Below are 17,823 nucleotides of genomic sequence, written 5' to 3' on the forward strand. Positions count from 1 at the left end.
AAAATCTACACATCCCCTGTGTTGACTTAGACTTAACTACTGTGTAATGTGATTGTGAAATCCTGCCTCAGCCCAAGCCCACCGTCTGGCCGGGTGCGCTGAGATGATCAGCTCCCGGTTCAGCTAGGTTGCAATTCCCTCTTCCGAGGCCTTACATTAGGAGGAGGATACAGTAGAGTGGGAGCCTCCTGAGAACTGGGAGGAGGGGAAGAAGAGAGAGAAAGAAGCAGGCAGGCATGTCCCTTGCCTCAAAGGACTGAAAGTTGCCATCAGATGGGAGCTTGGAGGGATGTGGTGATCACTCCCATTTCTGAGCATGTCGAGGTCGGCTAAACTCTTTTCTACACAATAGCCCCTTGAGGTCAGACTGCAAACAATGTCAGTAATTTTACCAAAGAAATAGGTGAGGCTCTGAGAGGTTGGGGGATTGGCCCATGGGCACAAGAGCTAGTAATGACCCTCTGGCACTTGATCCTAGCCCAGCCTTGGGGAGAGTGTCCAGAGGTAAGAGAATTTGTCCAGTGAGGCGTTAACATGACATCTACCTTCCTGTTACCGAGAACCTAGAGCAGCAATCTCTGTAAACCAGTAGGTTAGAAACTTTTTTGTGTCCTTCCCTCCTTCCTCCCTTCATTTTGCACTGGGAATGATGTGGTTGGGGTTTGTGGTTGCTCAGTCCTTGTGTCTGCTCTTTGTGACCCCATTTGGGGTTTTCTTGGCAAAGATACTGGAGTTGGTTTGCCATTTCCTTCTCTAGCCCGTTTTACAGATGAAGAAACTGAGACGAACAGGGTTAAATGACTTGGCCAGGGTCACCCAGCTAGGAAGTGTCTGAGGCCAGATTTGAACTCAGGAAGAGGAGACTTCCTGACTCTAGACCCAGCATTCTATACATTGCATCACCTGGTTGAGGTAAGAACCTTGAATTCAGAGAGAAAATAGTGGTAACCCAACGGCACTCTATTTAGCAGGGCCCAAACATCTCCTGCTTGTTCTTCTTCTTTGTCCTTATTTCCAAAGAACCTTCCCATATTCCAAATGTTTGCATCTTTTGAACAGACCTGAGTAACATATAAAATACTTTCGTGTTCCTAAACTCCTAGGGGGCATCAGAAGTGTGTGTGTATTTTAAAAGATTGCCTCATTAACATTTTCCCCATGACTTTCATTTTTAAAAAATACTGAAAGGTTTTCCATGCCCTCGAAGTTTCCAGAGGTTTTTGTGCCTTGAGTGGCCCCAAATGGGTATTAATTGGGGTCAGGAAAGGGTTTGAAATGCATGGTCAGGTTTATGCCAAGTGTTGGCAGGAAGCCAAGCTCAGAGAAGGGCCCTCCCTCTCCTGCAATAGGAAAGGCTGGTGGGGAGCAGGCTGTGAGGCGGGTGACTGAGGGTCCTGACCTTTCCTTCTTTCCTGATTTCAGTCCACTCTGACAGTTCTTTGTGGGCAGCTGCTTCCTGTCCCCAGAGCAATAGCCCCCCAGAGAATGTATCTGATCAAGAAGCCAGGTTGTTAAAAGGTATAGAGACCCCTGGACCAGGAGGAGGCCACATATCCAGGTTCTGGTCTCCTCTGATAAGGAATATGGAATGTCAGATTTAGAAAGAGAGAATGTCTCTTACCTCTAGAATTTGGCTACAGTGTAAAGAACACTTCCTCTTACTATGAGTTCAAATCCCACCTTTGACAGTACCTCTAACCCTGGGCAGTCAGCATATAATAAGAGCTGGCATTTATAGGGCAGTTGGAGGTTTGCCAATCACTTTACAAAGTGATTTTATGCCCTCAACAATCCTGGGAGGGTGGGGCTGTTATTATTCCCATTTTACAGATAAGGAAACTGAGGATGAGAGACGTGACTTGCCCAGCGTTCCACAGCTGGCTTATAAGTAATTGTTAGTGGATTTGAACTCAGGTTCTCCTGATTCTGGGTTCATTACTTTTCCTTTTGTGCCCTGTGGGTTTCCTCAAATAGAAAAGGAGGAGAATGAACATTCATTAGGAGCCTACTGTGTGCCAGACCCTGTGCGAAGAATCTTCCATTTCCTTCACTTTAAAAAGAAGGGATTCTGATGGGTGACCAGAGAGGTCATTCAGGATTTGAAAGGTGATCATGCTTCTGTTGAGGCCTGTGGAGACAGGCAGGGATGGGCATTTCCCTAGGATCCTGCCTCCATTGGCAAGTGAAAGGAGAGCTTGTCCTGATTGGTCTCCCGTCAGTTCCCCTGACCTGAACAGACTAGCCAGAACTTGGGGCAGGGCCAAGGGCCTGGGCTACACTAAGCCTGGGTGAGAGCCCAAGAAAACACCTTTCTTGGAATCTGTCCCTTTGTCATCTCCTTGAATCTTTCCCCCCCAATTCCTCCTGCTCTCCCTCTCCTTATCTTCCCCCCTCCTTCCAAACACTCATAAATCTGTGAGTTTGTTTTTCGTTTCTGAGACCCACCACCTGCCTTAGTCCCTCTCATTTCCAACTAGGTGGCAGCTATAAGAGGTGGAAAATACAAGTCCAAGCAAGACCAGTATTATGATGAGGTTTTTGTTGGCTGAGATTGTCTTCAGTTGGGCCCAGACCTTGCCAGAGAGTTTTCTGTCCATTTACACACACACACACACACACACACACACACACACACACACACACACACATTTTTGTGTCTTTTTCTTGGGGGGTGGGGAGTGGTATTTCCCTCTCCTTCCTAGAACACGTACATTCTCATGATGGTCAGTAAATCTTAGGGCCACTCACCAACTGTCTGTTGGGCTTGGGAAGGAAGGAAGACTTGATTAAGTGCCAACCACACGCCAAGCAGTGGGCTAAGTGCTTCAGGAATATTGGCTCATTTGGTCCTCAGACAACCCTGGGAGGAAGCAACTATTATTATCCCCATTTTACAGTTGAAGAAATGAGGTAAGCAGAGGGTAAGTGACCTGCTCTGGGTCACCCAGCTAGTGCATGTGTGAGGCTGGATTTGAGCTTGCGTTTTCCTGACTCCAGGACTTGTTCTGTATCCAGGGTACCTTAGATTCCTTGTTTGTCAAATGTGTAGAGGGATTAGATTAATTTTCTCTTAAAAGTCCTTCTCATTTTAATATTATAGATCTTAAGGTTCTTTTCAACTCTACTGTTGCACAAGGCCATGAGTTTACTGTTGACCCACTTTGATTAACCAGACCACAATTGACTATGTATTGGTTTTAGAATCATGGCAGATTTCCTATAATGTCTTCATCCTGTCACACTTCCCCTATATCCTATTCTCATTCTCTCTCTCTCTCCCTCTCCCTCTCCCTCTCCTTCTCAACACCCCCCCTCCCGTCACACTTCCCCATATCCTATTCTCTCTCTCCCTCCCTCTCTCTTCTCTTCCCTCTCTTCTCCCTTCTGCCTCACATACACTCTTTTCTGAATCCTTTGTATCTTCTGGGGTACCCAGCTCAAAGTGCTACTTAGCTACTCTAGAAACCCCTCATTGCTTTTCCCTCCATCCCCAGGAGTCTCCACAGCTGCTCCGACCCTCCTTCCCAGAAGTGTCTTGTATCCACTTCATGTCTCTTTGTATGTGTGCCCTTTGTCTCTTTGCCTTGGCCTGGCACACAGTTAGTGTCTGTTGATTGTCGAAGTCCCTGCCCACCATCCCTTCTTCTCCTTTCACATTTACCTGTTCTCTGTTCTGGAGCCTAAGCCCCTTGAGATCAGGGGCCCCATCTTAGTCTCTCCCTCTGCTGCCACGTACGTCCTCCTTCCTTGTAGGAGGCTCCTGGTAAGCATGCATTGGCCCACTGATTTATCTTCTCTCTAGCCAGATTGGCCCAGGAGTGCCACCTCTCTACTTTCTCTTTACCTGATGGGCATCAGGGGTTTCTTAGCTCCTCCCCACTCTTTTCTCTTGCTTCTTTGGGGTCTCAGCTGTTAATTCCATTTGTCTGTCTGCCTCCCCCACTAATCTGCTCTCCTGGAGCCCGGCTCAGGAGGTCAGACAACAAAGGTGACATGGTCACGCTGGGTCTCTTGTCATCTACCATTCAGATTAGTCTCATTGACTAACTCCTTGCTGAATACCACCAGTTAATTATAATGATCACAAACCTTCCTGTTTAAAGCCACACAGTGAGAATTAAGGTTTTGAAGTAAGACTTTAGCTTCATTAATTGCTGGGTTCATTGTGATGGTATTGATTGTTAACGCTATCGGGGTGAGTAATGGTTTCCTAACACAGAGGGGATTAGGCTGCTAATTGCTGTTGGCCTTGCCTTGACAAGATACACTTCAGTGGGTGTCAAATCCCTAGCCTTCGCTTCCTTTGTCAGAAGCAGCCTTTTCCTATCTCCCTCTCTCCTCTCCCCCCACCCCTTCTGCTCTTATAAATGAAACTAATTCAGAGAGACTCGGGAATAATTAATAAGGCACTGTAACTAATAGCTCTGGCCTCCACCCTGACTGGGGGAGGGTGGTGGGAAAGGGAAGGCACCCTCCCTCCCTCCCTCCTTCCCCATGTAATCTTTCCATTCAGTTCTTCTCAGACCTGATGACTCTGGGCTCTTGTCAACAGGGTTAGGGCTCAGTATCTAGGCCTTTGAAGGCTAGTCTTCTCTAGTTATTTGAGCGTGCTGTCCCAGAAACCCCCATCACTTGACTTGGAAGGGATAATGTCCTTCAGCTCGATGGCTTCTGTTTCTTTAGGGCAGTCGCTGTCCTAGGTAGAAGGCCACTCTCCTCCCCCATTTTGTATAATAGTCGATGGCACTGCCTGGTACCTTCTGCTGTTCAGGGTAAACACAGGGCCTCAAGCTGGAAAGGGGCCTTAGAAATCAGGCAGACTAACCCTTTGTGGGTTTTGTATTCATTAATTTTTTTTTTCAAATAACAGGCATTTTATTTTGTCCCCACCTTCCACTGAGGAGAAACAAGAAAAGCCATCGCAACATATGCATAGTCAAGGAAAACCCCTTTACACGTTTTCCCTGTCCACAATGCATTCTGCATATTCAGTCCATCAGCCCTCTGTCAGTACCAGCCACTCTGCTTTATGGAAGGGACTCTGAGGCCCCAGACAAGTTAAATGGCCTGATCAGAGCCACATCAAAAATAAGGAGCAGAGGGAGATTTTCTGGCTCCAAACCTAGATTTCTTTAGCCATCTCCTGTTGCCAGGCATGGGATCCTAGACTGTCAGAGCAGAAAGGGACTTTAGACATGAACTAGTCCCCAACACCTTCATTTCCCTGGGGAAGAAATTTGGAAGAGAAGTGGCAGGGAGGACGAGAGAAAGGAGGGAAAGGATTTCCCTGAGATCATAAAGCTTGTTAATGGGACCCAGGCCTCTGAACTCCCAACATTCTTCAGACTTCACTTCCAGGCCTCAGCTAATTTAGGTGGGATTTTAGTGTGCAAAATCTGCACCCATAAGCTTGACTTTTCCCATTTCTCAGCTAAATTGCTGAAGCAGCTCAGTATGTTGGGAATAGTACTGACTCTGGAGTCACAACCTGTGTGACCTTGGGCAGGATAGCCAACCTTTCTCCATTCTAAAAATAAAGAGTTGAATTTGACCTCCTGTGTTCTCTTCTACCTCTCCATGGCCAAAATCTGACCTTGATTTGGGGTTTGGTGGTTGAGAATCTGAGTTCAAATCCTAATCTGTCATTTACTGTGTGACCATAGGCTAATGAATTAAACTGCCCTAGAATTACCTGTTCATCCAGGACATTGAACCAGACAACCTTCAAGGGTCCCACTCTCTCCCCACCCCCACCCCAGCTCTAAGGCAACAGGCCTGTGATAAGATTCTTTCTACCCTTTTCACCTTCCTGAGGCTCCCATGAGATGTGTTATCAGGTACCAGACAGATGTGCCTGTCTGTCCAGTTGGTGGCTTGGTATTTGTTGTTGAAAAATCTTTTGAATTGTCATTTTAAATATTCTACAGAAGGAACCTGTTTTAAAGGCTAAGAACCACCCGCTCCTTTGTAATAGAAAGGTGTATGTGTATGTATGTTAATATGTCTGGGCATGAGCATATTGTACTCTATATGAATGCATACATTGTATTATTTTAAATGTTGAATTTGCTGAGAGGTGGAACAGACAGTTGGCCTTGGAGCTGGGAAGACTTGGGTTCAGGTGTTGTCACTGACATAACTGAGCACTGTGGCCTTGGAAAAGTCGCCCAACCTCAAATAATTGTCTTAAGGCTAGATGTTACTGACATCTGATACAGTGATCTGCGTCAGTGAAAGTTCCCTAGGAGGACTCCCCAGGCCTTGTTGGGTCTGCCCCTAAAGAGTAAATAGTATATTGGAGTTTATATAGCTCATACCTTTTCCTCCTGCTTTTTTTTTTTTAAACGTTGGGATCCAGGGCATAACACATCCATGTCCTCAGTTGAAATGGAGATGGGTCAATCTTCTGGGAAGTCACGTAATTAGTAGTTGTGTTTCCTGGGTCTGTCTCACAGATTGTCAGTGGTGTAGCCAGGCTTTTCCACCTTTAACCTCTTTGTCTTATTGTGTCCTCACATTAGTGTTACTAAAAATGCCTTCCTCTCAGTAGTTCTGGGAAATGGGAAGTAGCAGGATTGTCCTACTTTTAAAATTGGGGAAAGCAAGGCTCAGCATGTATATGAAGGGACTAGCTAACCTCATGGAGTTGGGTCTGGAACGCCAGTCTCCCTTGGTAAGTATTAAACCCCTAGGGGCCTCAGTGATAAGTTCAGCTACACTAAGGCCAGCCTAAACTTTTGGGTTCAGGGTTCTGGTCTCTTGAACCCTATGGCTTTCACCCTAGGACATCTTGGGAAAAGGGTTTACTTACTTTTCTCGAGAAATGAGTCAGTCATGGTTCTGGGTCACTGTACCCTCCAGCAGAGATAGTGTGACTCATCTTACCCCTCCCCCCATACACACATAGACATTCAGAGACACACGCAAACACACACTATTCTTGGCCTGATCCTGGCTTCTGGGAGTTTAGAAGCCCCTGAGGGCAGAGGAAGTGTGAACATCCAGACACTCTGCCCTAGCCTGAGCTGGGAGTAGATTTAAAGGCACCTGAGCATAAATAGCCTTTTTTGTGCCTGAAGCAAGGCAGCTAAACTTTGTCCTTTTCTTAAATCTGGTTGGGATTTCTCCCTTACCTCTTCACTGGGCTGTGTTTTCCCCTCCCTCTCCCTTACTCTAGGAACTAAAGCTCTGGAAATCATGGAACTTTAGATCTAGAAGGGTCCTCAGAACCAAGAACAGAGAATGTCAGTCAGTAGATATTTATTTAGTTCCTACTATGTGCCTGCCAGGCACTGTGCTCAGGATACCAATGCAAACAAGACAGTCCCTGTTCTTAAGGAACTTACAGAGTCTAATGAGGGGAGACATCATGCAAAAGGAAGTTTAAAAAGTGTGGTGGGGGTGGAGGTGGCCAAGGAAGGTAGCCCACGATGGAGCATGGTGAAGTCAGAAGAGTCAGCTTCCAGAGATTAGCACCTTCGTAGGTGTTAGAACCCAGAGGATCCTTGAGATCCTGAAAGGGTTTGGGCAGGGTTATCTCAAAGATTCCTTCCCAGCTCTCCAATCTGCCCCTCCCATTTTGAGGATACTGAGTTTCAGAGAAGTAAAGGGATTTTGTATCATTCAGATATGAAGTTAGGATTCAAACCCAGGATCTCTGATATCTCTACCAGACCACATCCCTCTCTGCTTTTCCTTCAAAATTCACTTTCTTCTGAAAATCCTGTTTTCATTCTACTCTTCTTCTAGTTGTTCATTCACTTCCGCTACCTCTGGGCATTTAAGAGGGTAGTTGCAAAAGCCCGGGCAAGGCCTTCCCCCTCTTCCCTCTTCTACCTCCATTTTTATCAGACAGTTTCATTTAAATGTTTATTAAATTTTTTTTATTGCCACATTTTGTTTTTAACCTCCCTTTTTACTTCCCGTTTCGGTAGCCGTTTCAGATAATAAATGAACTGAAAGGACGATAAAAAGATGAGGGTAAGAGCAGACCAACAAGTCTAACCTTCATTAGGGCTTAGAGTTCCTCGGCCAGTAGGTTAGTAGGTGGCTTCACCCTTTGAAGAAGCACATTGCCAAACCCCGTTGACCTGTAGACAGTCCCTTCTTGTTTATAGATCAGGGGCAGAATTGTTTATAGATCAGGGGCTGTTCTCCCCCTCTCTACCCCCTTCCAAAAAAATCTGAGAAGGCAAGTGTCTACTCTAAGCCATAAAGATATGGAGAACAGAGGGGAGGCACTGTATGCAACCTTGATCCCCTCCCCACTGATATAACTGGGCTGCCATTACCATCAGCAAATTAGTGTGGTTGTCATTTTGTCCTTTTCTCATTGAGCATTCAGTGTTGACCCCTTTGGTTCACCTGGTTAATCTGTCCTGTGGAATCGCAAAATGTTTAGACAGTTCTGGTCCAATGCCTCAGAATCCCAGAATGAGGCCCTGAGAAGGGAAATCAGATTTCAAAGAAGGCCATCATTATATGACAGCCAAGCTAAGACTAGAACCTTGAGTTCTGATGCAAAGGAGCCCCTTGTAACCAAAACCAAGCATGAACCAGCCTTTGCCCTCAGTCAGGCTTCTATTCTGTGGTGGAGATGATGTATACAGTCCATTAGCACTGCAAGAGATGACCTTGGGGGGGAGGTTGGACTCATCCATTTTACAGATAAGGAAACTGATGCCCATGTTCAATGACAAGCCCTTTCCGCCATCTTGGAACTCTGAGCATCTTCCCCATATGAGTCATTAGCATGTACATTACTGGTAAAACTCACAACTGATCCCAGAAGATAGAAGCCAAAGGTTTCCAGGGCCTGCCACTGCTCCAGGAGCTCAACGTTAGAGGCAAGTGTTCTTAGGGGCAGAAGTTGGGTGGCCTTTTAGGATTTCACCGCTCACGGGGAGTTGTATACGTTCTCTGTTCACTGTGCTCTGTGGCTTTTTTGCCTCTTGCTTTAAGGTATTTTTACTTTGTGCGTGTGTCTTGTCTTTCTCCAGTTACATCGTCTTTCCTTGTGGCCAAGGTCAGTGTGTCCCAATTCTTTCCTCTATCCCCACAGCACCTTGTGTGGCTTTCTGCACATGGAAGGGCCTCTGGGTTCAAACTACCTGACACATCAGTCTCATCTCTTTGGCTGACTGTTTCTTCCTTGAAGGCCCTTCCCTGTTTGGTTTTGCCTTTTAACTAAGCCATCAGAGGAAATTAACTGTGGGTTTAAGGAAGAGTAATGGGTGCTCGGCTGAGACAGCCAACTCTGAGGGAGGGGGCAGAGGAAATTGGCACCACACGGCCTTTTTACATAACCATTGTGGTTCACGGGCTGAATAGATGAGGTGTGAGGAACTCAGCCTTGCTGAGGCCTAAGCCTAGGGCCTTTAAACACTAGAATTCCCCCATGAGCTAAGGGACTGGGAAATGTTGCTTTGGCAATGGCTCCTACATCCTGTTTCCAGGCCTAAGGGCCTTGGAGGGCAAAATGATTAGAGCCAAATTCAAAGAGAATGAGGTGAGACCCCACCTTGCAACCCTAGAGAAATTAGAGGAAGGAGGGTCAGGGATTGCTAAATGCATCTTTTGCCTTGCTATGCCATTCAAGCATTTAATTGAGTTCCTGCCACTGGAGATGGAGGCAAGAAAATGAAACTTCCTGGCGCTGAAGGATCTTATAAGTCTACTGGGGGAAGCTGTGTACGCAGACATAAACAACATAGAAGAAATACAAAGTAATTCTTTGGAAGAGGCTACTCCAGGGAAGAATTATTAGCAGCCACCATCATGCAAGGCTATTGTAGCCAAGAGGGTGGGAGGACATAGAAACCACAGCATGCAACAGTAGCCTTCTCCCCTCTCCTCAGCTGGAGCTACCCCTCCCCTTCACACATGGCTTTCTTCCCTCCAGCTATCCTTGTTAGGCTTGTGATCTGCTTTTGTTTCCTTGCAACTTAACGGCCGTATTGCTGCTGTACTTCTCCCCCAGATCTCTTAGACATAGACCCATCCTCCCTTTGAACAAACATCCAGTCAAGCCAAGCAACTGTTGTCCATGCCTGAAAATAATGTAGTTTTCTCGAAGGAGGCAGGGTCGGTGAGTCTACCAAGGTCATGCTTGGTCCCAGCTTTGAGTCTTTCCCTTGTGTTTTCCTTCGTGGAATTATGGTCATTGCCTCGATGATTCTTGGGGTTCTGTTGTTTTGTTCTGCATCTGTTCATAAAAATCTTTCCCAAACTTTCTTCATGTTCATCTTTTTTTTGGTAATTTTTAAAATTTATTTTAAATTTAAATGCAAAATGAGAAAAGAAAAAATTGCCAAGTACACAGCAGAGCATGAGAGGATCCCATATAACACAATATTGTTGTGTTTGTCCTTTGTTTTTCAAAGAGGACCATGACATCAGGGAAGTGGTGACATGACTTGCAGTTGACTTCGCTTTGAGTGAGGGAGTATGATAAAACAATCACTTTCCGTTTCAAGGAAACCTATGTAGTAAGTACTACACATCATTTTCTAAGCTGCCCAGCTTTTCTTGGTTTCCTGGTTGGTTTTCTTTTGTTTTCTGCTGTGCACTTTTTACTTTTTTCCCTCCTTTTTTTCCTCTTCCCCCCAAAGAAGGCTGCAATTAAGTATGGGTATATATGCACAATACGCAGATATCTGTAAACATGCGCACATGTACACATTATGTAAAACTATACTGGGCTCCTTTCCACTTGTCATCTGTTTATCTACATTCATCATTTCTTGATTATCTAATGACCCTCCATTACAGATCATAGTTTGTTCCCCAGCTGATGGGCATCCACTTTCCCTTCGAGTTCTTTGCCCTACACAAAGGGATGCTGGAAATATCTATTGTTGCTGTTAATACTCCCTAGCATTATATAGTGCTTTAAGGTGTTTTGCAAGTATTATCTCATTTTGATCTCCTAACAGCCCTGGGAGGTAGATGCTACTATTATCCTGATTTTATAGATGAGGAAACTGAGGCTGAAGTTAAGTGACTTGTCCAGGTCACACAACTATTAAGTGTCTGAGGCACAATTTGAACTCCAGACTTTCTAACTTCAAGTCTGGCATACTATCTACTGGACCACCTAGCAGCCTCTATGAAAGCACCATACTGGTACAGATTTAGAGCTGGAAAGGACCTATGAAGGCATGCTTTATGTACACTGAGGCTGAGGGAAATGAAGTGACTTGCCCAAGGTCACCCAGCCAGTAAATATGAGGCTGCATTTGAATTCTGGTCTTCTTGACTTGGGGTGCAAAATTCTATCTAGTAGGCCAGGCAGCTGCCTCCCTTTAAAAGAAAAATTTTTTTTTTAAATAAATTGTTCCCTCTGTCTTGGACCTTCTTGCTATGTGTACTTTCAAGTGGTATTTCTGGTTCAAAGGTTACTTGCAATTTAGTGGCTCTGGATTTTGTTTTCCAAAACAATCTGACCAGTTCACACCTTTACCAAGCATCTTTGTCTTCTGAAGGTTCCTCCAACATGTAGCATCTTTGACTTTTGTCATCGTTGCTGATGGGTGTGGGGAGTAAAATCTCTAAAGTTGGTTTAATTTGCATTTTTCTTCCTAATGAACTGTAGCATTCTTTCATGTGGTTTTTGGTCATTTGCATATCGTCTTCTGAAACCTTCCTGACCACTCGTCTCTTGGGGAATGACTGTGATCCCTTTGGTGTTTCACTCATGATTCTTCAACCCTCTGACCTCAGTTTCCCCATAGAAATCTAGCTCTCTTCACTGGAAGTGACCTTCAGTCCTCCTAGCAGAATTCTGTCTCTTAGTCTTAGCCTTGGTCCTGAATCCAGTCATTCCTTCCTGTTGAATCACCATCTCCGCCCAGCTTCCTTCTTCCTGATCCTAGGAATCCTGGAAACAGAACTTGATTGGAACCTATCCTCATTAAAATAAACTCACTGTTACTGGAAGTATTGGAGCAGGTGAATGCCCTTTTGACTGGGATGTTGCAGGAGAAAGTCCTGCTGAGCTATTGAATGGAATAGGTACCATCTCCGTGGCTGGTGGAGGGGTACCCCTCTTTCGGCTGTAAAATCTTATGATCCTAGGGACTGACCCACGAGAGTTACCCATATTGAGCAAGAGTTTCCTACTGAAGTGTGGATTTGAGGTCTTTAACAAGTCTGAAATTTTGTGACTGCTTTGGCTGGGAAGATTCACACATAATGCCCTTTACAAGGTGATTGTCCATCACTGACCAGCTGCTATACAGTTAGATTCTTGGGGGTAAGAGAGGAGGTGGTGCGAATATTTAGGCTTTGAATAATTAATTTTTAGTATTCCTTAAGCCACCATCTCAGTCTTGAAATAGGTGTTCAACGCCACCAAACACATTTACCTCTAGGTTGGAGACAGCCACCCAGTCTTATCACTCACCTCCCTCCCAAACTTGTATTAAGCACCTACTGTGTGCAGAGTACTTCATGAGATGCAGGAGTGTTCAGAAAGAAAAAACAGTAATATAGGCTCTGTGTGCAATGGAGGGGTGGGGTACAGCTTTGGAGACAGGAGGGCCAGGTGTCATTCCAACACTTCCCTAAGGGCAAAGGAGAGGTGCCAGAAGCCACAGATAAAGATGCTGCCCTCACCTCCTTCCACAAAGTATTTTCCATCTTGGGCTTCCTGTGCGACCAAGCTATGGGAGGTGACCAGGGGCATATTGAATAATAAATGAACTCCTAATGGTTTTTGGAGGCTTTGAAACACTATAACTGCAGTAGACCCCAGTGCCATGGCCTATGAGTCCCTTGAATCTCCAGCTCTATCCCCCTCTCCCCACAAATTCCAGTCCAGTGTAACTAACTGCTTGCTACCCTCAAATGCCCTATCACTTCAAATTCAACAGTATCTAAAATGAAACCCTTCCTCTTTCCTTCTCCCTCCTGACTTCCCAGTCTTATCAACTCAAGTCTCAGAATCTCCAAGTTATCTTCCCCTTCTCTCAGTCCCCCAACACACACAGCTAATCAGTCACCAAGCCTTGTGAGTTCTTCTTTTGAAAACCTCTGACATCTTTCCCTTATCTTCACTTTCATGACTGTAAGAACTTTCCTTTCTTGGCCCAATCTACTATCCCATTCCCCCCTACTTGTTCTCAATCCTGCATGATACCAGACTAAAGGCCATTTTCATCATTTGCCCTTTCTTCTTTGCCCATCTTTGCTTCCCCATTTTTTAGGACCCTGTTCACACCTCTCCTTCTCCAGTAGAGTCTTCCCAAGTCATGTTTGTTCACAATGTTCTTTGTACCATTTGATGCCTAGACTAGTAGTACTAGACTTGTACATTGTAGGGAGTCAATGGCTACTCGTTGGCCCAAAGGATTATAATTATTTTGACAGTTTCCTATATTGCTTTGCTTTCTGTTTATTTCCCATGGCATGAAGTATCATGTCTTATACATCTTTGGAGCCCCCACAGTGCCTACGACAGCAACATGCCCACAGTCACTCTTTGCTGTAAGTTTGGTTAGAAGGAGGAACCTCTGGGATCCATCACTGACTTTCGGACTGAATAGGATCTTGGGTCATCTCTTTTATGGAGTCAGGATTCTACTGTGGTTCCTCCTCTCCGCTTTTCATGATATATCACTGAAATTTTGCCCCAGCCCTCCCTACCCTGTCATAGGAACTGGCTTTGATGGCTTTTGGCTTTTACAGGAAGCTTGGTATCTCCTGAGCCTTTGATCTAATTTTGACTTGTACATTCAACTACACTTCTCCATGAGAAAGAGGAACCATAGCCGGAGATTGAGCTCTGCAAACATTCATTAAACACTTTCTGTGTGTAGAACATTGTGATAAGCATGAGGATTTAGAACTAAAGGAGACCTCTGATGATCTGGTCCAATCCCATTATTTGGCAGATGAGGAAACTGGGGTTCATGGATGTGAAGCTCAAAGTGTCACAGTCAGAGAATTAGAACTCGTGACCTGTGACTCCAGCTGTGTGTATACGAAGTTTAGGTAAGACAGGTTCACTGCCTTTCTAGTCTGGTCAGGTGATAAGACTCAGAGATAAATATATTTAATTGCATTAGAGAGAGGAACACAAACCATGGGCATTGTGAGGTCATTGGGGAAAGGGGGGAGTAAAGCTTCTTGGAGACTATTCAACTGAAGATGTGCCTGGGAAATTAGCATATTGATTTTTTGTTGTTGTTTAGACATTTCAGTTGTATCTGACTCTGTGACCCCATTTGGTTTTGTCTTCGCCAACATACTGGAGTGGTTAACCATTTCCTTTTCCAGCTCATTTGACAGATGAGGAAACTGAGATCAACAGGGTTAAGTGACTTGGCCAGGGTCACACAGCTAGTAAGTGTCTGAGGCCACATTTGAACTCAGGAAGATGAGCCTTCCTGACTCCAGCCCTGGTGCTCTATGCACTATGATGCCACCTAGCTGCCCATTGATTTGCCCTGGCAGATGTTAAATAACTGTCTGGGTGCCCCCTTTTCCTCCTTCAGGAGCATGGTGCTTCATAGACTGGATCATTAGAAGAACACAAGCCCAGAATTAGAGATTAAGTCCTGGAAGGGCCCTCCAAAGCCATCAGGTCTGATCCTCTTGTTTTACAGGTGAGGAAACTGAGGCCAGAGCAGTCAGGTAACTTGCCCCCTTGAGGACACAGAGTGAGTTGTTAGTAGAGTTAGGACTAGAAACCAGATCTGCCTCCCAAGTCTAGAGCTCTTCTCACAATGTCTGTGGTTTTATCCTCTAGGTTACTGAGAACACTACAAACAGATGCCTAAATACACTAGGAGAAGCCCTGAACTCTGCTCTGAGCTGAACCCTCTTTAACAGAGGAATAACAGTTAACAGTTACAGTAGCTAGTATGTTACAGGAAGTTTTAAGGTTTGAAAACACTTTTCAGATAATGTTTCATTGGATCTTTACAACAACTCAGGTTCCCTTGTTAGCCTCATTTTACAGATGAGGAAACTGAGGCTGTCAGAAGTTAAATTACTTGCCCAGGGTCATACAACTAGCAAGAGTCTAAGGCCAGACGTGAACTTCAGACTTCCTGAGTGCAGGTCCACTGCTACAGCTGCCTGTTGGAAAGTGACCCATAGGAGCACATATTTAGAACCAAAAGACATTTCAGAAACCATATAGACAGTCCTTAGAAGAGTTGAAAGGAAGGCGGGGCCTTTTGGGGAGGTTCAGCCAAAGACCTTCAATGTTGGAAGGGGATTTCAGAAATAATCTTCTCCTCCCCTCTCATTTTACAGATAAAGAAAGGGAAGTCACCTGGCCCAGGGTTACACAGCCCAAGTGGCGGAGCCGGATCTTGGTCCTAGGCTGTCCAGCTTTGGGCCTTATATCTCTCTCTCTTCATCCCTCTCTCCTACTCATCTCAGATGGGAAAGATGAAGACCTCTTTAATCAGTCTGCTTGATGAGATGGACATCAGGCCTGCTATATATCCCCTTGGGGTCTTGACACACCCATCCTAAGTTCAAGGTTGCCATTTTGTCCTTTTTTCCTTCCCCCTTGCTTCAGACCTTTTGTTCTCTTACAGGGTCTTCAATAAGCAGTGAGTCTTCCCCAGTCTCTTCTCCGGCAACTAACCACAGCTCTCCTGCTAGCACGCCCAAGCGAGTGCCCATGGGGCCCATCATTGTTCCTCCGGGGGGCCACAGCGTCCCCAGCACACCCCCAGTGGTCACCATCGCGCCAACGAAAACGGTCAATGGTGTCTGGAGAAGTGAGAGCCGACAGGTAAAGTAGATGTGTTCCTAATCTCTTGCTAGAAGGACTCAGGTGGTGTGTGTGTGTTTGGGGACTGTGTTTGACAAAGATTTAAACCACTGTACAGCTTATCTTGGCTGTACACTAGATACTTGGGAATATGGCTAGATCTAGGATCAAAATCCGAGATACTTGGAAAGATGCTGCCTACCTTTCCTCAAGGTCAAATCCATTTCCTGCAAAGGGGAAGCTATCTAATTTTTCAAGACCTGACTAAAAGAAAGAAGAGTTGACAGACTACCATAATACTAGTTCCCATTACTGAGATTCACAAAGTGCTTTCTCTCACAGCACACCCAAGAGGTATGGAGCATAAGAAATCATTATTTCCATTGTTCAGATGATAAAATTGAGACACAGAGGACTGACTCCCAGCCTTGCCACAAATTTACTGTGTGACTTTGGATAAATCTCTTCCCCACTCTGGGCCTCCATTTTCCTATCTGTCAAATGAATAGGTCTTACTGAACTAGATGGCCTTTAGAATTCCTCTCAGTCTAAAAAGAAAACTCTCCTGGAGTCGCTCGTCATGTTCCAGTCACCTTGGCTCTCAGCTGTGCAAAAAGCCCACAAATAAAGCTCCAGGTGTGAGAAACTGAAGAGAGCAGAGAAAACAGGAAACTGGGAATTGGCCTTCAAATGACAGCTATGATAAAAAAGCGCTGCTGAGGCGTCCTTTCCAACACACCCTGTCCAGGGCCAGGTTTCATCCAACCATTCCCACAAGCCCTGCCATCTCTGTGCAGCTGCCTGCCTTTTTGGGTCTCGGCTCCCACCTTCCTGCCCCCCTCAGGCTTCCCCCTGCTGAAGATATCCATCCCTCCACCCTATGTACACACACCCATGCTGCAGTCTGGAGTGAAGCACTTCCTAATTAAGAACCATTGTTAGCAGTGATTCTCTCCTGGATTTTTATGACTGCTCCCGGAGGGATTACACCACTTGGAAATACTAATTAAACCGCAAAGAAAAATGGGGGAGGGGTTTGAGGAGGGAAGAAAATCCGCTGCTTCAAGTAATGCACAAAATTCCCACCTGGAACACTCTGAAAATATCTTTTGCCCAGCACAATTGGGAGCAGTAGCAATGTGGGGACACTGGGCCTGTCCCTGATTAAAGCATCTGGTGGCTGGGATGGGCTTCATCCCAAATACCTGGTGGTGCTGACTTTTCAATCTCAAGAAAAGGCTGGGAGTAGAACAGGACCTTCTTGAATCTGGAGGAAGGCCCAGAAATCCTAAATTCTCCATCTGGCTGGGAGTTACTCATTTGCTTTTTCCTTCTGCCTGGGCCCATTACCCCCCGACCCAACTCCCAAGGAGCCAACGCTCATCATCTCCTGACTCCTAGCTCCCAAGGAGCCAATGTTCACCATCCTATTACTGCCTTTAAAGAATGGCATTTGGAGGCAAAGGGTCTTTGGGAAGTCACAGTACAGAAATGGAAAGCTTAAGGATGTGGGAATGTGGTGGGAGATTCACCCTAATTTCAGGACGCTTGGCAGTCCTGAATTGAAGTCCTAAATTTTTTTCATATTCCTCCTTAGTGTCATGTCTGTCCCTTACCTGAGATTTTAAAAGACTTTGACATACATTCTCACTTGGTCCTCACAAAAACCCTACATGGCACTGGTGTTGTTACTCATTGTTTGTTTTCCAGGTAAAGAAAGACCCCCAAGTGCAGAGGTCTGAGTGAGGACTGCCTTAGAGAGGCTCGGGGGGGAGAGGGCAAGGAGTTGAATTTTAACTTGACTGGGCAACTTTGGGTCAAGTCTTTCTCCTCCCTAGCCCTCAGTTTCCCAATCTGCAGAGTTGGTTGGTCTAGATTTCCTGAAGTGCCTTCTAGTGCTAAACTTGTGATTCTCTGAGTCACTTTCAGTTACATGACTTGTTACCATATAGAGCTTGGAAATCCAGACTCGTGCCTATTTAGTAGTTTTGTGATCCTGGGCAAATCACTTCAACTTGTTATTTGCCTCAGTTTCTTCCCCTGTGACATGAAGATAATGATAATAGCTCTTGCCCCCCCAGAGTTGTTATGAA

At 45.4% G+C, this 17,823-nt stretch overlaps 1 protein-coding gene across 4 annotated transcripts in view; it reads left to right on the top strand.

Moving 5' to 3' along the window:
* Nucleotides 1-17,823, top strand: part of GSE1 (Gse1 coiled-coil protein) — a 795,746-nt gene that overhangs the window by 739,189 nt on the left and 38,734 nt on the right. For all 4 annotated transcript variants that reach the window (XM_072636234.1, XM_072636235.1, XM_072636232.1 and 1 more), the window contains one exon: nucleotides 15,552-15,751. In XM_072636234.1, coding sequence (XP_072492335.1) covers nucleotides 15,552-15,751 — 200 coding nt within the window. The remainder of the gene's footprint in view (nucleotides 1-15,551; nucleotides 15,752-17,823) is intronic.

This window comes from Notamacropus eugenii, chromosome 1 (assembly GCF_028372415.1).
Source record: "Notamacropus eugenii isolate mMacEug1 chromosome 1, mMacEug1.pri_v2, whole genome shotgun sequence".
NCBI classification, from domain to species: Eukaryota; Metazoa; Chordata; class Mammalia; order Diprotodontia; family Macropodidae; genus Notamacropus; species Notamacropus eugenii.